This window comes from Balaenoptera ricei, chromosome 8, assembly GCF_028023285.1.
Source record: "Balaenoptera ricei isolate mBalRic1 chromosome 8, mBalRic1.hap2, whole genome shotgun sequence".
Classification (NCBI taxonomy): Eukaryota; Metazoa; Chordata; class Mammalia; order Artiodactyla; family Balaenopteridae; genus Balaenoptera; species Balaenoptera ricei.
Window position 1 is genome coordinate 23,044,754 of NC_082646.1, and position 24,734 is coordinate 23,069,487.

A 24,734-nucleotide genomic window follows, 5' to 3' on the forward strand; every position below is an offset into this window, starting at 1 on the left:
AATACAATTTATTTTTGTGTATTAATCTTCTGTGACCTCGCTGAACTTGTTTATTAATTTTAATAGGGGTTTGTGTGCACACATATGTGTATATTCCTTAGGATCTTCTACATTTAAAATCATGTTGTCCACAAATAAAGACAGTTTTACTTTTTCCTTTCTAATCTGGATGACTTTTCTTTCTTTTTCTTGTGATTATACTGGCTAGAACCTCCAGCATGATGCTGAACAGAAGTTGCAAGAGCTGAAATTCTTGCTTTTTTTTGTTTTTACCATTAAAGTATGATATTAGCGTTTGCTTTTCATAGATGCTGTTTATCACATTGAGGAAATTCTCTTTCAAGTTTATTGAGAATTTTTATTATGAACTAAGTTTTGTTATATGCTTTTTCTGCCTTTATTGAGATGATTGTGGGTTTTTATCCTTTATTCTATTAATATGGTATATGAATTGATTTTAGAATATTAAACCATCTTTGCATTCCTGGATTGAATGGTACTTGATCAGAGTGTATAATCCTTTTCATATGTTGCCGGATTCAGGAGCAATCTGACTTTTAAAGATATCCTGACTTTGGAAGAAATGCAAAAATTAGTCAAGTGAAGTGGTCTCTTTATAAAATCTTGAAGGTTTTTAAAAAAAATTTCCAGTAACTATGATACCTTTTATTCATAACTTGAGTCAAAGCATTAATTCTTGAACTGAAATACTCTTCCTTATTTATTCCCTCACACAAATGCTTATGTAATTTTGCTTTACACATAATCTTTCTCTGCAACTTTATAGTAATTGAAAGCAATTTCCAGAAAATCATATGATTTCTCACAACATCTCTGTGAAGTATATTGGGAGAGAGGTTGGAATAGTTTCTCAAACAAAAAGTAAAGGCAAAGGATGAGGTAATAGATTAAGACTACATGGTGAATCACTGTTTATAGCTTAAAATCTTTAAGGTTTTAATTATTTTCTTAAAAACTAGAAAATTCAAATATCAGTTTTATTCATCATTAGGACCAATAACCCAAAATATTCAAAACACTTCTATTGAATATAATCTATTTTCCCATTAACACTGTAGAATGTGTTTTCAAACTATGCATTCTTTTTACATTATACAAATATTTAATTCACCTGGACAAGAGGAAGTCAATTCAATTTCATGAAAGCTTATTATTCATTTCTCAGTAGTATTTTTTGAGATCATTATTCATTTTATTTCATCATTATAATTGTAGGTTCGAACTCATAACCCTTTTGAAACACAAAAACTCAGAAAGTTCAAACTATGCAATTTTAATATCTAGTTCTTGTTTTGAACAGTGAACATTACAGATTTATCTCCATTTTCATCCTTTTTTTTCAAAATGAGTTTGAAAAGGTCGTTCTCTTTTTTACAGGCTAGAAAGTATCCTTTGTACAATGAAGACTCAAATTGTATCTTATCATCATGTCCTGGAACACTTCTCTGAAAGAATATGATGTCATTTCCTTCATCATCAATATTATCAGGAGGACTCATTTCCTATAGAGATAAAAAATTACTTAATTTTTTTAGGACATGATCAATATGAATACGTGCAGTTTATTTTGAAATATATTACTACACAGAACTAAAGAGGTTTATATTCTCAAGAGTTAAGGAAAACAATCTCTGATTATAGGAATACTGATCTCCTTTCCCTCTTAATTTCTAACCTTCCATTCTTCTTGTCCACTTTGGCTTTTCACACTATGGAATGCACATTCAGGTCCAGGCCTCTAGTTTTTCCCAATATACCCATCAGATGATTTCCTTCTCTCCTCTCCCATTAAGTGGAGTCCATATTTGCTTAAGATGAAGTAGAGTTCCAGCAAAGACCACAACCTTTTTAGGCTAATGTCAGTTCCTGTCTTCTCCAGCCATTCACAGCTAAAGACATTGATGACCTCCACCATAGGCCTAGGGTAGCTCCAGTTTGTGAACCAACTGTGAGAGAGGCAGGAAGTGGCAGTAATCTCAGCTGCTTCCTTCAGTGGAGCCTAGAACTGAAACTGGCTATAAGTAGACCCATTACTTGTTCTAGGGCTTAGTTAGCAGCTTTTGGTGCTTCCCTGCCAAGCATTCCAGTTCCATAGTAGTCCTGAGTTTCTATCCTGAAAGTAGTCTGTCTCTTGGCTGGACCTTGCCCTGGGAGGCCAGATGGTGATTCCTATATCTCAGCTGCAGAGTAGGGATTTCCTAAGAATGGCTAGATCACTTGAAACTATAATCCTGCTAACCAGAATCCTGCTAATCCACCTAACTGACAGTACTGCCTGCACTTTTCCTATTTTTGCAACATGCCTACTTTCAGGATGGACTAGAAAATGTGAGGACCACCTCAGGTTCTTTCCATGTTAATCCCAGAACCAGTAGAAAATTTGAACTTAATTTTGACCCTCTGGTAGCAAAGATCTTCATGATCCTAAGGACTGACAGAGAGACCTTCAGACCCAAAATAGCATCCCAGCATCCTCCTTAGATGCCTGAAAGAACCTTTTTTTTCCCCCCAAACTTCTCAATCAATTATAGAATTTATAGCCATAACTCTTGACCTTTGTCCTCTATCAACAAGTGTGAGTCTTGAATTAATGAGAGGATAAATTAGTTCTCCCATTCTATTATTTGCCAAGCACTTTTCCCATCTTCTTGACACTCTCCCCAGTCTCTCAATAAGAATCCACTTATATATAGATCAGTCTCTCAACAAGAATCCACTTATATATTTTCCCAGTTTCTGACTCTGTCTCTGCAGCTGAATTAGTTTTCCTCTATCCCACATGGCTTGAGCTTGGCCATCTCCCTCTTTCCCTTCTGATTTTGTTGCTAAGTAACAACATGCTTAATCCTCTCCACCCTGCCTGTCCACCTCCAGGCTTCTAACGCCATTACAATAACTGAGCTTCCTAGCTGTCAGTTCAGGGAGCAGGGACTCCAAATTGTCACCTGAAGGGGTGGTACTCTGCTTGGAAGGGGATGGCTAAGGGATTTGTTTGGAGGCTCTATTTGTTACAGACACACTGATCTTATCTGCATTATATTTTCGAGTGGCTTTTTCCTCCCTCCCAAGTTGCCCCTTGGCATGTCTACGAAAGTCATACTCTAACTTTCAGTGGGAACTGGGTGATCTTTATTGCGGTTCTTTATTGGCAAATTCCCACTCAGAAAGTTTTCAAGACATGGGATTCACCTTTGAAACACTGCCAATTTGTGAGCATACCCTGCCTGCTCTCATTGGGAGGAAAGTTTTCTGGGTCAACCCATATCTATAGTTAATGGTTGTTTATCTAATAATAATGGGGAAAAAAGAGAAAAATAATGATGGAGGATAGAGAAAAAAGCAGTGGTCAGAAATAATTTATACCTGGCTTTGAGATACATTATACCATTGCTTTTACAACAGATCCTATTAATTTTGTTCACTTAGATTAACATTAAAAATAACATACATCAACTGAAAGCTGAAGGTTGTAGCTACGACTTAGGCTAAGAAGTAGGAACAAAACAATTAGGGATTAAAATATTATCATCATAATTTACAAAGTAGAGGGTTTACAGAAGAACGATTAACTTCATTCTGTGTAGCAAGACTTATTCTGGAAAGTCACATGCAGTTCTTAAACATGATAATTTATATATATATATATATATTCTGTATTATTATTTATCTATAGATTGATTATTCAGAAGACCTAGGTTATGAAACAAGTGTTGATCCCCTTCCTCCCTATGGCAGGCTCAGAAAAACCATGATGTTACTATAGTAGGTTAAAGAGCTTGACAGTTTTTAGTAACTGTCTATTTTAATGGTTCTCTACTTCTTGCTATTCTTATTCTAGATAAAAGGTTGGACTGGGGATATTTTGGTTTTCTAATTTTGCACATAAATATAACTAAAACAAATTAAGTCTTACCTTAAAGGAAATAATTTTGTTCTTACAGGAGAGAGTAGAAATTTTCTTACAGTGCACAGAGATGGTTACTGCCAGACCTCTAGTGAGGCTGTCTTTATACATACATATGATAAATATGGTCTGGGGTGCATTATCTAAAATAAACATTCACAAATGAGAACACTAGTTAGAAGAATTTTTGCAAATAAGCATTTAGGGAAATTAGCCAAAGGACAATCCTTAATAGGCCCATTACCAATCCCACACTCTGAGATTCAGCCATGTAGCAGAAGGAGACTATACACAGTGACACACATATTCTTTAAAACACATTTAAATATGTATTATAATACAAATGCAGCAACTTTTAAAGTGTTTTAGAGATATTCTGAATTCTAAAAGATTGTCTTTAGCTTTTAAACGCCAAATAGAATATTAAAGCTCTATCTGTTAAGGTAAAAATTCAGCATTTTTCAAGAGTGCATCATTCACTTTTTCAACTCTGCCTAAACTCTGATATTTGAAATTCATTCCTTGGAAGGCACAGTAAAGTTATTCATTTTCTAAGGCACTCTAAATTTCTGGTGGAAGACAGACTTATTTGAAGTGCTTGTATATTTATATTTAATTTTGACTTCTGAAAATGTTATCAGCAATTTCAGCTATAACCAGCAGGTATTAAGGATCCAACTCAATGGAGAGCATATACAGTTAATGCAATTACAGTGAAGGGATGGTGATCCAAATGTAGGCTCAAAGATCATGACCCCAGCACTATCTTTATTGTATCAATTTTTCAGCCCAACTAAAAATTATGGATACCCTATAAAGTTTCTTGTAAGTGAAATTATTACTACCATGACTTTTCATGTAAGCATTAGGTCTATCACAGAAAATGTAGGCAGTAAATGGAATGGGAAGAAGTAGCTTGTCATTTCCATGTTTACAAATGTATATAAAAAAATACCTGAACAGTCAGAATCAGGCATATCCTCAAAGACGGGTTGACTTCCCTGGTTAATGAAGAGAACTTGGTCGTTCAAATTTCGTATGACTGAGAACTTAGGTTCAAGCTTGCCAAAGTAATCTGATTCCAGGTCTTCTACAATGCACATGAAATCTCATTTAAAAAATAATCTTTTTTTTCTAAATTTACAAATAGGCATATTATATATTCCAGTTTTCAGTAACAATCACAATCTTCTGTTATAGAAGCTAAGGTAAAGTTGCAGTGTTTTTTAACCCACTTCCAGGGGCATACCTTGATTCTTGTTATCACTCAGAACCACTCTACTATTGAAATCTTAAATTCAAATATCCTACCTTTGACCACAATCTCCTATCCTTTTAGTTTTTTTATACTTTTCTTCCACTTTACTGAGGCTTCCTGATTCTTACATTTTCTTCCTATAACCTCTCCCTGTCTTCCCTTTCTTCTCTATGCAGCCTGGACCTCATGGTTCATCATTTTATCTACCCTTTTGCCAGTATCTTAAATCCCAAACTCATTTGTCTTTCTACTACAAAACTCTAAACCTGGCTGCTGAGTGTGCTGCTGGTAAACAATCATACAAATGTGCAAATTGGTGCCATAACAAACACATCGATTGTCAATACTTCTTTTCCAGTTCAGCATTCTCTTCCATAGTCCATAGCTTCAATTCCAAGCCTTCTTCATTTTCCTCAGGATCTCTGCATCATCACCTCTGCTTTCACTTTCAGCAAATGATTTCCTGCTACTCCACTTACAAACTTAACTATGGCATCACCTGTTATTTTCTCTACCCTCTTGTCCCAAGGGAAATGTGAAAAAGGTGCCTCTTCTGCTACCTAAGGTTAACCCCATTTGTGCTCTGCATGTACTTTCAATGAAACCTTGATTTATCAATTATTCCCTCTCTTCCATCAACTCAGCAATTCTACTTCCTGGATTTTATCCTAAGGAACATTAGAGAAATGTGTAAATATTTCTCTACAAGAATGCTTCTGGGAACACTTTAATAATAAAAACAAACTGGAAACAACTTAAATGTCCATCAATTGGGAATTGATCAAGTAAATTTTGATATGCCCTTACTATGAATTATCATGAATTTAATATAATTGTAATTATTCATTGCCATGGAAAGATGGAAAGATGTCCATGTGTATTAAACTAGAAAAAGAAGCTTAGGTATAGTATTTTATATATATATAACATCAAAATGATAGCAATGAATATTTTGGGTTTTTTTCATATTTTAGTTTCTCATTTTCTTATCTTCATTGCCTGAATTATTTATAATAAACAAATTATTTTTATAATCAGAAAAACATAAGGCTTTTTATTTTGAGATTTAAAACACCTCCATCAACAGAATCCCACTTTATAGCTAGTATTGTTTCCCTCCTCCTTTTAATAGCCAAGCTTCTGGCAAGAATTGTATGTATCATTTCCTTACTTTCCATTCACCCTTCTACTCATTGCAAGCTTCTCCTCACTGGCTCCATTCCTCCATCAAATTGTTTTCACCGAGATCACCAAAATCCCTGTTGCTAAATGTAATAGATACTTTCTGGCTCTTGGTTTTCAAGGCTACAAAATTCAACACAGTGCCTATTATCTCTGTCTTGAAATGCCCTCCTGGGATTCTGTGGCATTCTCTGTTTTTCTTCTTCCTCTTTGGTTGCTCTGTTCTTTATTAGCTTCTCTTTCTACTGAATCCTTTAAATGTAGGTACTCCTCAGAGTTTAGTCCTTGGCTTTTACTTCCTCACGCTACACATTTCCTCTGATTTGTCATGTTATTCTTATAGCTTCAGATGTAATTTCTATTGTATATATGTCTCCCACATCCGTATATCCAGCCCCAAATTTTCTCCTGAGTTTAGAACCACATGTCCAAGAATCTACTGGACATCTCCATTAGGATGTCCCACAGATATCATCATTCATCATCAATAAATTCATCATCTATCTTCCTCTTTGCCCTGCAAACCTCTCTACCCTGCTCTTCCTCTTGCGTTTCTTATTTCACTGAATGGTACAAATTGCCTACGTGAAAAAACATAGGCATCAGCTTTTCTGTCTTTCTTTCCATCCCCTTCCAAATCCATGTCCTGTTGATTCTTCCAAGTTTTTCTAAAATCCATTCACAGCTCTTCAATGGCACCCCACTGTGCCTACCTTAATTCATGTCGCCATCATTTCTTATAGGGACTACCATAATAGCTTCTTAGTTGGCATTCCCCTCTCCTCTTTTTCTGCCCCCACAGCAATTCTTTATATGGAAGCCAGAAGGAATTAAAATTCAATTTTAATTAAAGTTAACATTCAGAGATACGATCATGTTATCTTTGAATTTTAATGAATGACACTGCCACCCAGAATAAAGATTATATTTTCCATATTTTCCTTGCAGTTGGTGCCATATGACTAAATTCTAGTCAATGGAGTATGAGTGGATTTGATGTTTACAACTTCTAAATAGAGCTTTTAAAAGGAGTGGGCCTGTCTTCCTCTTATTTTGAACACCTTCTTGCTAGCTGGGATGTGGACCCAGGAAGTGTAATGATGATTTTCAAGTATGTAAATGATTTCAACAACTAGGAAAGATGGAATAGAAGAAGACAGAAGAAACTTTAGATTCCAACATCATCAGGCTGCATCCAGCCATACTAATACTGAACTGCCTACTTGGATTCGTATTTGAGAGAAATATTTTCTATCTTATTCAGTTACTGTATTTTTGGATCTCTTTGTTACAGCAAACTAATCTGTATTCTAGATCATACATATTGTGCTTAATGAATCCCCATTACCCCAAAGATAAGGTCCAAATTCCATATCTTGGAATAACAGAACCTTCTTGATCTGCACCCTATTTATCATTCTTCTCTCATCATTTTCCTACTCTTACTCTACTCCCATTCTGAATTACTCTTAATTCCTCATACATACCATGCTTTCTTTCATATCTTGATCTTTGCATGTGTTCTTCTCTCTGCATAGAATACCTTCTCTTGGCTAACCCCTATTTACTCTTCAATTCTGTTCCTCTTTCAAAATGCCCTCCCAGAGTCTACTGGACTAAATTAGGTGCCCTTCTATGTGCTCCCATAGCATCTGTGCCTTCATAACACTTAACATACCACATTCCATTTGCCTCCCTAATGTGCCTGCTTCTCCCTATAGGAACTGTGTTTTGCTCACAATTGTTTTGTAGGGCCTAACATAGTGCCAGAGATACAGATGCCAATATTTATTGAATCAAATAAATGGGAGTAGGGCAAATTTTAAGAAACATGAGGAGCTATATGACAATGACATTTCAATAAGTCTGGAAAAGAAACTGGAAGGAATAGTATTTTTCAAAAGTTCCTGTTGTATATTTCCAGTCCAGTAAGGATCACCTTAAGAATGGAGAAAGTGCTTTTTAAGGAAAAGTATGAGAAACTAATGACCTTTAATAATCTGGGGGTCCATGAGAGCAGCGGTCCCCAACCTTTTTGGCACCAGGGACCGGTTTCTGAAAGACAATTTTTCCATGGACTGGGGCCGTGGTTTGGGTGGCGGGATGGTCCAGGCGGTAATGCGAGTGATGGAGAGCAGCAGGTGATGCTTCGCTCCCTCACCCTCTGCTCACCTCCTGCTGTGCGGCTGGGTTCCTAACAGGCCGCGAACCGGTACTGGTACTGGTCCACGGCCCAGGGGTTGGGGACCCCTGCGTTAGAGGATCATAGGCTTTATATGCGTATGACCCTCCCTGAATGCCAACAGGACAAGGAATGGGTACATCTACCTAGGAAGAGAATGACTCAACCTAATAGTTCTGTTTGCTCTACTTTCCCCCATCTCCTCTACTTCCAGAATTCTCTGAACCCTGGGAGCCTCCCAGGCTTCTTTTCAGAGCACTTCTGAGAGGGAAGGTTGAAGAAGGAAGATGTTCCTGATTTTGGACAACAATTCTCATGCTTCAACCCCTTTTCCTATGTACTCCAGAGAATCCATGACTTTCTGCTAATCTCAGGATCTATGTAATTGGCAAGGTCTATTTTGTAGATTCTAATAGCTGAGAATTTCCTATGATGTAGAGAAGTGTATTTTCTTAGAAATTCCCTTATAGTCATCTTTATTCCAAGGCAGTGCTATTGAGTCCACATTCCTTTGAGGGAATATTAGCTTCTCAAATAGATCGGTACCAGTTTTTCAGCTGAGAATGGTGATATGGATGTGCTGGTGGGATGCTTACTCAAGTAGCTATTTATTTTTACAAAGAAAGAGAAATAAATTTATACTTTACCATCATTTTCAGCTAAAGGGGAAAAAAGAGAAACAAAATATGTTAAATTCTATATTTCTACTCAATTTCCTCTCACCCTTCTCTTTTATTACTCTTTTCTGCCCCTCTGCATTCTTTAACCCCTATCTTACTGGTGATGATTTTTGTTGGCCCCATAAAAATATAATATAATCATCCAAAAGGTCCCATAAAATGAAGCTAATTAGACTTAGTGTGATCTCAGGTATGTTAGATATAAAACCTAAATCTAGGGTTTATAAATTTAAATTTGTAGCCAAAAAGAAATTTTATAAAATGATAGATTTTACTCTTAAATTTATTGCTTCAATGGAAAGTCACCTAAGAGCTTTCTATGAAGCTTTCAAATGAAACCAAACTGCCCAAGGAAGCTTAATAATAAGAATCTGTTTTTATTTGTCAAATGTATTTACATAAAATGGTATAACTCACAGAACTCTAGATTTCAGATATGTATCTCTTACATAATTTGCCAGGTTGCTTTGGGAAATTGTATATCCAATTTTGTGGGATTTTCATGACGTGCACCTGCAGCCACCTTGTGAGTGGGCTATTACTAACTAAGTGCCAGGACATGTGGCAGGACAAGGTGCTGGGACCTTGGACATGTTATGGTTAATTTCTAGAGACCCAATATTTTTTTTTTTTCCAGAGAAGTGTGTTGTTAGTGTTACAATGGAATTTGGTGACAAAAAACAAGTCACTTAATAGTTCACCTTACAACATCTTTTCTAGTTGAATACATTTATCTAAACCCTGTATTTGGTCTACGGTTTTGAACTTACCTACAAAGTAAAGTGTACTGTTAATAAATTTCATTTCCACAAAGCTGATGCAATTGTCTTCTGGTTCAGCAGCCATCTTTATTCCTAATGAAAGCAAAGAGTCATCTGTTAAAAGGTAGTGATTGCTCCTTTTACACAAAAGGAATCTTTTACCACTTACTGCCTTGTTCTACCTCCAATTTCAGAAATCCAGCATGCTGATGAACACTCTGGACATTTAATAAACGCCAGGAGTCTTCAGTTTATGAATGTACAACTTCAAATGTTCTTTTGCAAACCATTAGATATTTGGAATCTAGAAAGCATTTTCTCATTAAACAATGTTATAAAGGGTGGATAAGTGGTCCATTATTGAACTGAATTATTGTTCCAGTATTTTGGTGGAAATATACATATATTATCAGAATAAATATAGGATGCCAGAAACATACCTAATCCTGTCCTTTAAGTAGGGGCTGGTTCTATCTCTGTCTTACAACAAATGGGATCCTGTGAGTGAGATACTGAAGATTGTGACTTCATTGTCAAAGTGCTACAGGTGTGGCAATGATAAAAATGGTGTTTCTGACTGGGAGTGGGGGCTAGGTGGGAGGAGGCTGAAGGGCTCTGGCATCTGATGGCTCTCTTTCTCTCTGAGCAATAGCAGCTTTTGATCTGGAGTCTGGACTATACTATGCTTTTTGCACAAGTAATACATGAATACAATCTTCCTGTAAAACATCAAATAATATAGGATTTGAAAATGTTAAACATTCTTTTTGCTCTTCTCCTTTGTGCCACCCCACCCAACCCCACTCCAATATGGCGTGTATCCTTCCAGACCTTTGTTTATGGAGCAGGGGTTCAAAATCTGGGAAATCTGTGAACTTGGATGGGGAAAAAATTACACAATTATTTTCACCAACCTCTTTTTTTTAAAAAAAATAAATTTATTGATTTATTTGTTTTTATTTTTGGCTGTGTTGGGTCTTTGTTCTGTCCGCAGGCTTTCTCCAGTTGCAGCGAGTGGTGTGCAGGCTTCTCATTGCCATGGCCTCTCTTGTTGCAGAGCACGGGCTCTAGAGCGCAGGCTCAGTAGTCGTGGCACACGGGCCCAGTTGCTCCGCGGCATGTGGGAATCTTCCCGGGCCAGGGATCAAACCCGTGTCCCCTGCATTGGCAGGCAGATTCCCACCCAGTGCGCCACCAGGGAAGCCCTTTTCACCAACTTCTAACTGAAATTTAACAGTTCCTTCCATTATGGTGTAGGAAACAAACCACACTATTATTCACAGTACCTGTGACTATCATTAATAGACATACATATTTCTTACTGTATTGTAATTGTTGCAGAGATCTTGAAATATGGTTTAAACTCATTACTACTTTGAAATATATGGAAGTTATTAGTCCCAACAGGACATCTTGTTGTTAATGTGTTAATAAAGATGCACATATATACCTTATCAAAATTTGTTAAAATTTTTTTGATAACCCTTTAATTACAAAGGGTTTCCTTTCTCATTCTAAGGATTTAATTTTATGCATATAAAAGCATGATTCTGAGAAGGGGTCCACAGACTTCACCAGATTGTCCATGAGGGTCCATGCCACAGAAATTCTACTCTAGAGTTCAGAAGTCCCTTGGTTTTCTGAGGACAGTTTTATGGTTGGTGCTCCAAGGAAGGTGGTTGGGTCACAGTTGTCAATTGGTATATATGGGGGCGTTCATACGTCTACACTTAGAGGTTGAGAAATGACTCAAATGTTTTCTAGCATAGTTTGCTGAGGCCAAATGTATACAGAGGAAGCAGGAAATTAAAACCCAGTTGAAAACATTTAATCCAAATTAAGCTAACACAAAATAAATGTTGATGGCTACTTTTTGTTTTGTTTTTTATACTTTTTATTATGGAAAATTCGTATACATTGTGAAATGATCACCACAATAAATCTAGTTACCATCTGTCACTGTACAGTTACAAAAATCTTTTTTTTTATTGTGATGAGAACTTCTAAGACAACTTATTAGTAACTTTCAAATTTGCAATACAATATTATTGACTATAGTCTACATGCTGTACTTTACATCCCATAACTTATTTTATAACTTGAAGTTTGTACCTCTTGATCCCCTTTAGTCATTTTGCCCGCCCCATCCCCCTCCCCTCTGTTGACCACTAATCTGTTTTCTATGAGCTCTATTTTATTTTGTTTTGTTTGTTCATTTGTTTTGTTTTTTAGATTCCACATATAAGTGAAATCATGTAGTATTTATCTCTCTGTCTGATTGGTTTCACTTAGCATAACACTTTCAAGGTGCATTCATGTTGTTGCAAGATTTCATTATTTTTATGAATGGTAGTCCATTATGTATACCATATCTTCTTTATCCATTCATCCATTGATGGACACTTACGTTGTTTCCATATTTGGGCTATTGTGAATAATCCTGCAATGAACACAGGGGTGAATACATCTTTTTGAATTAGTGTTTTTTGTTTTCTTCAGATAAATATGCAGAAGTAGAATTGCTAAATCATATGGTAGTTCTATTTTTAATTTTTTGAGGAGATTCCATACTGTCTTCCATAGTGTCTGCACAGATTTACATTTCCATCAACAGTGCACAAGAGTTCCCTTTTTTCCACATCTTCGCCAACACTTGTCATTTCTTGTTCTTTTGATAATAGCCATTCTGACAGATGTGAGATGATAAGTGATTGTGGTTTTGATTTGCATTTCTCTGATGGTTAGTGATGTTGAGCATCTTTTTTATGTACATGTTGGCTATCTGTATGTCTTCTTTGGAAAAATGTCTATTCAGATCTTCCGACCATTTTAAAAAATATTTTTAAAAATTTTATTTATTTATTTTTGGCTGCATTGGATCTTTGTTGCTGCACGTGGGCTTTCTCCAGTTGCGGCGAGTGGGGGCTACGGGCTTCTCATAGCAGTGGCTTCTCTTGCTGCGGAGCACGGGATCTACGTGCGTGGGCTTCAGTAGTCGTGGCATGTGGGCTCAGTAGTTGTGGCTCACGGGCTCTAGAGTGCAGGCTCAGTAGTTGTGGTGCATGGGCTTAGTTGCTCCGTGGCATGTGGGATCTTCTCAGACCAGGGCTCGAACCTGTGTCCCCTGCATTGGCAGGTGGATTCTTAACCACTGTGCCACCAGGGAAGCCCCTTCTGACCAATTTTAAAGTCAGGTTTTTTGTGGTTGTTGTTGTTATTGAGTTGTATGAGTTCTTTATATATTTTGAATATTGATCCCTTATTGGATATGATTTGCAAATATCTTCTCCCATTCAGTAGGCTGCCTTTTTATTTTGTTGATGGTTTCTTCATTGTGCAGAAGCTTTTTTGTTTGATATAGTCTCATTTGTTTAGTTATGCTTTGGTTGCCATTGCCTTTGGAGTCAGAGCCAAATATATATATATATATTGCTAGACTGATGTCAAGGAGATGTCTGCCTATGTTTTCTTCTCAGAGTTTTATGGTTTCTGGTCTTACATTCAAGTCTTTAATCCACTTTGAGTTAATTTTTCTGTATGGTGTAAAATAGTTGGCCAGTTTCATTCTTCTGCATGTGGCTGTCCAGTTTTCCCAATACACTTTATTGAAGAGACTGTCCTTTCCCATTATATATTCTTGCCTCCTTTTTCATAGATTAATTGGTCATATACGTGTGGGTTTATTTCTGGGCTCTCTGTTTTGTTCCATTGATCTATGTGTTTGTTTTTGTGCTAATACCATACTGTTTTGATTAATATAGCTTTGTAATATAGTTTGAAATCAGGGAGTGTAATGCCTCCAACTTTGTTCTTCTTTCTCAAGATTGCTTTGGTTATTTGGAATCTCTTGTGGTTCCATACAAATTTTAGGATTTATTGTTCTATGTCTGTGAAAAATGCCATTGAAGTTTTGATAGGGATTGCATTGAATATGTATATTGCTTTGGGTAATACGGACATTTTAATCATATTAATTCTTCCAATTCGTGAGCATGGAATATCTTTCTATTTATTTGTGTCTTCTTCAGTTTCTTTCATCAATGTCTTATAGTTTTCAGCATACAGATCTTTCAACTCCTTGGTTAAATTTATTCCTAGATATTTTATTCTTTTTGATGCAATTGTAAATGGGATTGTTTTCTTAATTTCTCTTTCTTATACTTTGTTGTTAGTGTATAAAAATGCAACAGATGGGGGCTTCCCTGGTGGCGCAGTGGTTGAGAATCTGCCTGCCAATGCAGGGGACACGGGTTCGAGCCCTGGTCTGGGAAGATCCCACATGCCGCAGAGCAGCTGGGCCCGTGAGCCACAACTACTGAGCCTGCGCGTCTGGAGCCTGTGCTCCACAACAAGAGAGGCCGCAATGGTGAGAGGCCCGCGCACCGCGATGAAGAGTGGCCCCCACTTGCCGTAGCTGGAGAAAGCCCTCGCACAGAAACGAAGACTCAACACAGTCATAAATAAATAAATAAAAGAACGTGAATTTCTTAAAAAAAAAAAAAAAAAAATGCAACAGATGTTTGTATATTGATATTGTACTCTGCAGTTTTACTGTATTCATTTATTCTAACAGTTTTGTTTTTGGAGTCTTAGGGTTTTCTATATATAAAATCATGTTTTCTGCAAATAGTGACAGTTCTACTTCTTCCTTTCCAATTTGGATGTCTTTTATTTCTTTTTCTTAATGAATTGCCCTAGCTAGGAATTCTCATACTGTGTTGAATAAAACTGGCAATAGGCGGTATTCTTGTCTTGTTCCTGATCTTAAACAAAAAGGTTTCAGCTTTTTGCTGTTGAGTATGATGTTAGCTGTGGGCTTGTCATACATGACCTTTATTATGTTGAGGTACACTCTCTCTATACCCACTTTGTTGAGGGTTTTTATTATGAATGGGTGTTGAATTTTGTCAAAGACTTTTTTAAATTTATTGAGATGATCATATGATTTTTATCCTTTATTTTGTTAATCTAGTGTATCACATTGACTTGTGGATGTTTAACCATCTTTGCATTCCTGGAATAAATCCCACTTGATCATGGTGTATGATCCTGCTAATGTACTGTTGAATTCAGTTTACTAATATTTTGTTGAGGACTTTTCATCTATTTTCATGAGGGATGTTAGTCCGTAATTTTCTTTTTTTGTGGTTTCCTTGTCTGATTTTGGTATCAAGGTAAAGCTAGCCTTGTAAAATGAGTTTGGGAGCATTCACTTCTCTTCAGTTTTTTGGAAGAGTTTGAAAAGGATTGGTATTAATCTTCTTTGAATGTTTGGTAGAATTCATTAGTGAAGACTCCTGTCCTGGAATTTTTTTGTTGGAAGTTTTTTGATAACTGATTCAATTCAGTCTTGGAAGACTGTGTGTTTCTAGAAATTATCCATTTCTTTTAGGTTGTCTGATTAGTTGCTGTATAATTGTTTATAGTAGTTTTTTATGATACTTTGTATTTCTTTGAATCAGTTGTAATTTCTCCTCCTTCATTTCTGATCTTTTTTGTTTGAGCTCTTTGTCTTTTCCTCTTGTCTACTTAAAGGTTTGTCAATTTTGTTTATCTTTTCAAAGAACCAGATCCTAGTTTCCTTGATCTTTTCTATTGTCATTTTAGTTTGTATTTCATTTGTTTCAGCTCTGATTTTTATTATTTCCTTCCTTCTACTGACTTTGGGCTTAATTTGTTCTTTTTTAATTTCCTTTAGGTATAAAGTTAGATTGTTTACTTGCGATTTTTCTTGTTCCTTGAGGTAGGCCTGTATCACTATAAACTTCCCTCTTAGAACTGCTTTTGTGCATCCCATAAGTTTTGGCATGTTAATTTTCCATTTTCACTTGTCTCAAGATAATTTTTTAATTTCTCTTTTGATTTGTTCATTGACCCATTGGTTGTTCAGTAGAATGTTGTTTAATCTCCACATATTTGTGATCTTTCCAGTTTTCTTAATAATTGATTTCTAGTTTCAAACCATTGTGGTGAGAAAAGATGCTTGATATGATTTTCATTTTAAATTTATGAGACTTGTTTTGTGGCCTAACATATTGTCTATCTTGGAGAATGTTCCACATGAACTAGAGTGCACTTGAGAAGAATGTGTATTCTGCTGCTTTTGGCTGGAATGTTCTGTATATATCTATTAAGTCTATTGGACTAATGTGTCATTTAAAGATATTTCCTTATTGATTTTCTGTGTGGATGATCTATCCATTGATGTAAGTGAGATATTAAAATCCCTTACTCTTACTGTTTTACTGTGAATTTCTCCCTTTAAGACCATTAATATTTGATTTATATATTTAGGTGCTCCTATTTTGTGTGCATAGATCTTTATAAATGTTATATCTTCTGGCCGGGTTGACCACTTTATCATTGTGTAATGATCATCCTTGTCTTTTATTACAGTCTTCGTTTTAAAGTCTATTTTGTCTGATATAAATATAGCTACTCCAGCTTTCTTTTGGTTTCCATTTTCATGAAATATCTTTTCCCATCCTTTCACTTTTAATCTGTATGTGTACTTACATCTGAAATGAGTCTCTTGTAGGCAGCATATAGATGGTTCTTATATTTTTATCCATTCAGCCACTCTCTGTCTTTTGATTGGAGAATTTAGTTCCTTTACATTTAAAGTAATTATTGATAGGTATGTACTTGTTGCCATTTTGTTAATAGTTTTCATTTCTCTTTGTTTTATCATTCCTCTTTGTTTCTTCTTTTCTTTCTTCCCTTATTGTTTGATGACTATCTATAGGGTTATGCTTAGATTCCTTGCTCATTTTTTTGGTATGTATCTACTATAGGTTTTTGCTTGGTGTTTACCATGAGGGCCACATGTAACAGTTTATATATAAAAGAGTATATTTTAAGTTGATAAGAAGTTAAGACTGAATGCATTATAAAACTACATTTTTACTTCCTCCCCAAACGTTTTATGTTTTGATGTCATATTTTACATCTTTTTACTTTCTGTATCTCTTAACTAGTTATTGTGTAGTTATTTTTTATTACTTTTGTCTTTTAATCTTTATACTAATGTTATTAATCTACTACCTTTATTATATATTTACCTTTATCAGTGAGATTTTTACTTTCATATGTTTCTTGTTCCTAATTAGTGCACTTTCTTTTCAGCTTAAAAAAGTCCCTTTAACGTTTCTTGTAAGGCTGGTTTAGTGGGGATGACCTCCTTTAGCTTTTGTTTATTTGCAAAGCGCTTTATCTTTTTTCCAGTTCTGAATGATAGCCTTTCCAGGTAGAGTATTCTTGGTTGGAAGTTTCTTTCTTTCAGCACTTTGAATATATCATGCCACTCTTTTCCGGCCTGCAAAGATTCTGCTGAGAAATCTGCTGATACTCTTATGGGGCTTCTTTGGATATAACAAATGATTTCTCTTGCTGCTTTCAAGATTCCCTCTTTAATTTTTGATATTTTAATTATAATGTGTCTTGGTGTCTTTAGATTCATCTTTTTTTGGAACTCCCTGGACTTCCTGGATCTGGATGTCTGATTCATTCCCCAGGTTAGGGTAGTTTTCAGCTATTATTTCTTCAAGTAAGTTTTCTGCCCCCTTTTCTCTCTTCTCCTTCTGGGAACCCAGTAATGTGAATGCAATTCTGCTTGATGTTTGTCCCATTGGTCCCTTAAGCTATCTTCACTTTTTAAAATTTGTTTTTCTTTTTGCTGTGTTAGGGTGAGTTCCACTGCCTTGTATTCCAGATCACTGATTCTTTCTTTGCTTCATCTAGTCTGCTGTTGAACCCCTCTAGTGTATTTTTCAGTTCAGTTGTTGTATTCTTCAGCTCTGTGACTTCTGTTTGGTACTTTCTTATTTATCCTATCTCTTTGTTGAAGTTCTTACTGTGTTTATCCATTCTTCTCCTGAGTTCAGTGAGCATCTTTATGACCATTACTTTACAATCTTTATCAGGTAAGTTAGTTATCTCCTTTGCATTAAGATTTTCTTCTGGGGTTTTATCTTATTAATTCCTTTGGAACATAATCTTCTCATTCCTCATTTTCCTTGACTCTCTGTGTTTGTTTTTATGTATTAGGCAAAACAGCTATCTCTCCTAGTCTTGAAGGAATGGCCTTGTATAGAGATGAAACTTACTGTTTAACCTTGCCCAGTTCTTGGTTGTCACTCAACCTTTGTGATTGTCTATGCAGCCTGATTTATTCTTGATAGGTCCCAAGTGCTGAGGGTGTGCCAAGACCTGTGAGTATTCCAGAGGGGGAGACCTCAGTCAGCCCCTAGTTTCAGGTTGATTAGAAGCCAGAACTTCAGGCAGCAGCTTTTAAGATATGCAAATATATATTGCCCTGTGGGACTGCAATTGTGAGCTCTGTTAGCCTCCAGACCTGGTCATCTGAAGGTGTCTCTTTGACTACAGTTGCAAAAATCGGGGCTCCAGTAGAGTGTGTGAGCTCCTTTCTGGTAGGTGCTGGTGAACTGTAGCAAAGGTGAAAGAGAGTGCAGAGATGGTTCCCCCAGCCTGTGTTCCTTGAGAGCACTTCTATAGCCTCTAGATGAGTGGTAAACCTGAAGTGTGCCCTTCAGGCTGAAGCTCCAGGACAAGTCATCAGTCCTTTTTCACAGGGAGACTGGAGGTACAGTCTGCTGTCTGTGCAGTACCCTGAGGGTGGTAGCCTTCGGAGAACTCCCTGATTGTTTTAGATTCATGGGACCCAGAAATGCAACCCCTCCAGCCACCAGAGCTAGGAGCTGGAGGAGCATCCCTCATGTGGGCTGTGCACACCTGCCTCACCTTGGCAGGGCCACAAGAGCAGTGTGGGGGTGTGGTGTGCCCAGTGGTATTAGCAGGTTACAGGGAGAGTGCAAAGATAGCACCCACCAGTGCCGGTGCTAGCAAGATAGAGGGAAAATGCAAAAACAGCGCCTGCCAATGCCTCCATCCAGGTGGAGAGAGTCCCAAAAGGCTCCCGCATCTCCCTCAGATGCTTTAAGATTAGCAAATGAATCTCCTTCACATATGGTCTGGGTGCTTTTCAGACTGCTACTTTTGTGATGGGTCCTGTGGTGAGTGAGTCAGCACACAAGCCCTTTAAGAGTGGAATCTCTGTTTCCTACAGCCTTATGGTTCTCCTGGATGTAAACTCTATTGATTTTCAAAGCCAGATGTATTGGGGGCTCATCTGTTTGGTGCAGTTCCCAAGGGTTATGGTGCCTGATGTGGGGCACTGACCTCTCACTCCTCAGCTAGTAGCTCTGTTTTGTGATATCAATCCTGATTGTGGGTTGCTGCACCATAGGTGTGGTTTTTGGTGAGACCATGTCTCTCCCTCTCCTACCCATCTGGATGTGGCTCTTTTTTTTTTTTTTTTTGGAGGAGGTTTCAGCTAGTTTTTAGGTCTTTTTCAGAGGGAATGATCCATATGTAGCTGTAGATCTGCTGTCTGTGGCAGGAGGTGAGTTCAAGATCTTCTGAGGGCACCATCTTGAACCAACTCTCTATTTGGTGGCTATTTAACAGTTTTATCTAGATTCAGTTCATATATAATATATAAGCATATATATGTATATATATATGTATATATATATATATACACATATGTATGGTTTTAAATTTATTTTAAATTTGTTTTATATTTTAATTTAAACAATATCTATAGAGAACCCTGTGGAGAGAACCACAGGGTTCTCTATAGATATTGTTTAAATAAAAAAACAAAAGAGAGAAAGAATGAGCTTTTGGAATATCTAAGTGCCTTGATGAAAGGGCATCATGGCAGGGGTGGGGGTGGGGATATTGAAAATAAATGGCTGAGATTCCCAAAGAAAAATTATACCTTCTTGACAATTTCATCAAAATCTGGCCTCAAATATTTTAACATGGTTAGCACATTCTTCATTACTTTATTATTTTTCCCCTGCTAGAATGTAAGTTCCATAAGAGAAAGAACCTCTGTTAGGTTCAGTTTTGTATTCCAAGTACCTAGAATGGTGCCTGGTACATAGCAGACATCTGATAAATGTTTGCTGAATGAATGAATAAATGAAAAAATATCTAAAATTATAATAGTAATAAATGTTAAAAAATAATACCACAATAAGCTATTATGTCTCAAGAACTTCTGAGATATTTAAAGAATAGCTGAGCTTACATTATACTGACATGAAAGCAGATATTTCTACCAGGTATACAAGACACTTCCGTGTGGCAATAGTGTCAACAGTTCACAACTCACTTGGCCTACCAGCTTTGAAATTGTCATTCTAGATAAACTATTTAATTTGGAGCTCACATATTTCATTTTGCCTATAAAGTGAGACTATTATTTTTATATTAAATTAGTTTCATTCTGCCTAGTTCAATTCAGATAAAATGTAACTTGCAGTGTAGTTGTTTGCCAAAAGCTTGTAAAGGAGAGTCAGATTATAAAGTCCTTGTTTAAGTAGGCTAAAGAGTTTGAACTTTTTTTCTGAAAGTACTGACTTACTTTCAGTAGGAGAAAGACATGGTCAAATTTATGTTTCAAAAACCTCACTCTGGAAAAAACAAACAAACAAACAAACAAAAAAAACCCTCACTCTGGCAGCTGTAGAGAATGGATTTGATGGGATAAAGTTGGACAGAGGCCAGAAAACAACCGCAGAAGCAATTTTAACAGTTAAGAGTTGATGAGGCTACAAACTAAGGCAGTGGCTGTGGGGATGATTCAAGAGAGCTTAAACAGCAGGATTTTTTAGCTGACTGGTTGTGGGTCAAATGGAAGAAGGAGGAACTGAGGATGACTTCAAAGTTTCTGGCTTGGGCAATTTGTTGAGTGGTTACCTCATTAAGAAAACAGAGAATGAAAGACAGGCTTGAGTGGAAAATAGTGCAGTTTTGCAAATCTAAGAGATATCACAGAAGTCAAAAAACAAAGGAACTTCAAGAAGGAGCTGCTTGGAGTCTGAAGCTGCAGTCCATAATTTAGATACAAGCTTAAACTTGTTCACTGAATTTGGCAATTAGGAAGTTTTGCTATCAGTAGAACAGTTTAGGGAAAGTGGAGGAACGGAAGGCAGGTGGACAAAGATCTAGGACAGAATGGGATGAAAAAGAAAAGTAAAGACAGTGAATATAAACTATTCTTTCAGGAAGTTTAGCTATAAAGTAAAGAGAGAGGGTGGCGGTTACTGGGGGATATATAACTTGCAAATTTCAATTTCTGGCTCCAGATCCACAGTTCCAACTGTAAGATATACTAATGAATTACTTTCTAAAGTATGTCCAAATAACCTGTCCCAAACTGAAACCTGGGAGTCCTTCTCAACTCTTTTGTCTAACCTTCTCCTGTCTCAAAAATACTGTAGATTATAACGCAGAAATGTGTCTAGAATTTGGTATCTCCTCTCCATCTCCACCAGCACTATTTTAAATCTAGGCCTTGTCACTTCTTGTATTTTCTATTTAATATTCCTCTACTTGGTTTTCTTGCTTTCAGATTCTCACTCACTCCATGCTGTACCCATTTATTCCCCCTGCTAGGCCAGAACTTCCCCTCCCTTTTGTGCCTGCCAAACCCTTCTTCACCCTTTATCCTTTAAAGTCACAGCTCAAACATGTCCTCTAGGAAAACTTCCCTGACTCCTCCATTCCTAGCTAATCATTCTCTCCTCAGTGCCCACATCCCCCTCCCCGCATTCATGCTTCTAAAATACCTCTTATTACCCTTAATTAAGATTACAAATAGGTGTGCCCGACTTCCATCTGAGTTTCTCTTAAACAATGAGTTGTCTTCTGTTTTTTCAATCTTTAACACCTGGAAAGAGCTTATACAGAGTAGGAGCTCAATAAATGTTAAATAAATGTTTGCTATGATAAGCCTTGTCGCCATGACAACAGTGTATAAAGGGAATGGCAGAAATTTTTTTCTGTCTTAAAACTTAAACTCCATCTGAAAGCCAGTGAGAAAGGGAAAGAATATGAGGGAAGTCTGAAAACAGATTTTTAAAAATAGAATAATTTCTCTAATATTCTTCCTCTTTTTTCTTTTCCTAGTAGTTTCTTTACTTTCTCTTTTATTTCATGTGAGTGTTTATTTTGAATTCTTTATTTTCTTAGCACTCTTTTTGTTAGATCTCAATACATTTATGATTACAAGTATTGTGTTCCTCTTCCTCTCCTCTCCCCTAATTTTCCTCTTTTCCTTTCTTATCCATGTTCCTTTGCTTTCTTAACTCTAATCTGTGAAAATTATAGTCCCCATTGGATAAAAATGTTTTGAATATTTCATCTAAGATTCTGAGATTATTGACTTGAAAAAAAAAGAGTTATAAACCACCCCAGATAGATCCTCCCAGGAGTAAGCAGCGATAATTGATTCTTTGCAACAACAAAAAGTTTCAGTTATACAAGCCTTGGAAACTAGCCAGAGGCTAGTGAACAGTAGAAAATCATGATAGAGATTAAACCACATGTGTTCCAATCTTTTCTGGGGCAAGTCATTTAATTCTGAGGGTCTCAGTTTCCTCATTTAGACAAGAGAGAGTTGCATGGTCAATATTTAAGTTTTTTTCCAGCTCCAGGATTCTGTAATTCTAGATTCTAGTTAAGGCTGCAAAGAGAGAACTATTTATATGCGGCAAATGCCCTAGTAACCACTTCCTCATAATTCTAAAACAACACATATTGACGGAATATTTATTATATAACCAGCTTTGCTAAGCCACTGGGAGTTTAAAAGCATACTATTAGATTAAAAGTAAAAATGTCTTGAACTTGAAAAGCAATAATGATTATGTTTATCTTTGCTGTGGAATTCTAATTCTGTGGAATAGGTATGGGATGAAATGAGGAAGCATGTTACCCAATTAATTCACTAAAATCAGGCAGGAAATCATCTCTACAGCAACAAGATCAAAATCTAAATTTTCAGTTCTATAAGTCATTTCGTCCTTCAAAATTTTGCCATCTTACGAAGGTAAGTATGTGGGCGTGGTAGAGGTGGGGGTGGAAGAAGACTCAGGTAAAAATTTAGGTAAACAGTTAAAGATAAAAGGTGTATATAATCAATTGCTAAATACAGACTCAAAGCAAGAAGCCAAAATAGAACCGCTGGAATGGCCTTGTGGGAAAAGGAGAATTGAATTTAATACTGATTGCTTGACTGAATAGATGGAGGAGAACATGGAAGAGCATTTATGTGATAATTAACACAAAATTATGGTGGGGGGTGGACTGAAAGGAGATATTTTTTTACTGTAGTGGAACAATTCTGCTGTCTTGCAGTAAACACAAGGTAGGGTGGGGTTAGATTATGGAGGGCTTGGGAACTCACATAGAAGTGTTTGTATTTAATCTCACAGGCAATAGGAAAGCAGATTACTGAGCTGGCAAGGGTATTATGAAAAAAGATTAGAGACAGGCTATGAAACTATAAGAATTCATGTAAGAATTCATAATATTCATGTAGGGATATTATGAACAAGCCAGATTTAAAAAGATATTTTGAAGAAAGATTTAATAGAACTTGAAATAGCTAGATATAGGCAAAAAGAAGAGTTTAAGAGTGTCCTAATTTTTGTTATTTATACTTTCAAATGGAGATATTTACTCAGCCCTTCCTTCATGTGAAATAAAATTCTCCTGGGGAATGCTATAATATTGCCCAACGTAGGCCAGCCTAAGGGTGCTGATGCAGATTCCATCAAGATTATCAACCTTTTGCAATTTTTTTGTTTGCTTTTAAAATAAGTGATTCAGAGTTGAGACTCCCTTTAAATAGAAGCTTATTTATTTTAACACTCTAAAGCAGTGATTCTCAGGGGTTTACGAGGTCAAAGCGATTTTCATAATAATTCTAAGATGTAATTTGTCATTTTCACTCTCATTTTCTCATGAGTGTACAATAAAGTTTACCAGGGGCTACATTTTGAGTGATATTGCATAAACTGAATGCAGAAGCAGATGAGAATGCAGCTGTCTTCTACTAAGCCAGATATTACAGAGATTTGTAAAAATAAAAACAATGTCACTCTTCATAGTAGTTTTTTTGGAATATATAGTTATCCGTAATTTAAAATGTTATTTATGCTAACATGTTATGTGCTTACTGTTATCTTAAAATAAATTAATAGGTCACTATTTTTTACATTTCTCAGCTTTAATTTCTAATACAGCAAATGACAGTACTACAGTAAAAAACCTAGAGAAACAAAAATTCTTCAGGATCCTCAATAATTTTTAGGAGTATAAAGAGGTCACAAGACCAAGAAGTTTGAGAACATTTCCTCTGAAGTGATACTCTCCAAGGTTGGCTAAAAGAGAGAAAAAGATTTTCCTCTGACTATGCTATGTTCCTTATGTTGTTACTGACTAGTCGCCCGTCATGGTGATGTCAGAGAAGTTACCTCTCAATCGCTTTTCTAGCTTATTTATTTACCTCTAATTGCCATGCCTGGGTTTCTAAATAACGAGTAATGATATTTCTTACCTGTGCTCAATAATTTCCTAGGAGAGGACGTTATCTGAAAGGTTTGAAGTCCCTTTCTTTTCCCGATAGAAGGCAGCCCTTCAGCAGCCGAAGCAGCCAGCCAGGAATGTGGAAAGCTTTGGGTAGCAGAACTCCCCGCTGCTTGTCCGGATCCAACAGCCGTCTGGGGGAGGAGGGTGCCTAGCCCTTGGGAGAAAGGAGGAAGAAGGTGGAGGGAGGAGACTCTTCTGGCACGCCTCAGACCCGCCTTAAACGTGGGCTCTTTCCCAGGGCAATGGAACCTGAAATACAGTGTCAGAGAATACGGGAATT

At 36.5% G+C, this 24,734-nt stretch overlaps 1 protein-coding gene across 2 annotated transcripts; it reads right to left on the reverse strand.

Annotated features, from left to right (window-relative positions):
- Nucleotides 1-1,301: 1,301 nt before the first annotated feature.
- IL18 (interleukin 18) lies at nucleotides 1,302-24,568 on the reverse strand. 2 transcript variants are annotated; one of them, XM_059929335.1, is made up of 6 exons: nucleotides 24,423-24,568; nucleotides 9,998-10,081; nucleotides 9,195-9,206; nucleotides 4,881-5,015; nucleotides 3,935-4,068; nucleotides 1,302-1,523 (listed from the first exon to the last, which is right to left on the reverse strand). In XM_059929335.1, exons 2-6 carry the CDS (start codon nucleotides 10,071-10,073, stop codon nucleotides 1,302-1,304), a joined length of 579 nt encoding a protein of 192 aa, XP_059785318.1. In that variant the 5' UTR covers nucleotides 10,074-10,081; nucleotides 24,423-24,568. The 2 variants fall into 2 exon arrangements, with proteins under 2 accessions (XP_059785318.1, XP_059785319.1); XM_059929336.1 differs by lacking the exons at nucleotides 9,195-9,206; nucleotides 9,998-10,081; nucleotides 24,423-24,568 and adding an exon at nucleotides 7,853-7,885.
- Between the last annotated feature and the right edge of the window lie 166 nt (nucleotides 24,569-24,734).

Excerpts from the sequence above, each read along its gene's own strand:
- IL18 (XM_059929335.1), bottom strand. The coding sequence starts at position 10,073 with ATGGCTGCTGAACCAGAAGACAATTGCATCAGCTTTGTGGAAATGAAA. Across the intron at positions 4,069-4,880 it reads GCCTGATTCTGACTGTTCAG|ATAATGCACCCCAGACCATA; the intron begins GTATTTTTTTAT and ends TGTTTATTTTAG. Across the intron at positions 1,524-3,934 it reads ACAAAATTATTTCCTTTAAG|GAAATGAGTCCTCCTGATAA; the intron begins GTAAGACTTAAT and ends TTATCTCTATAG.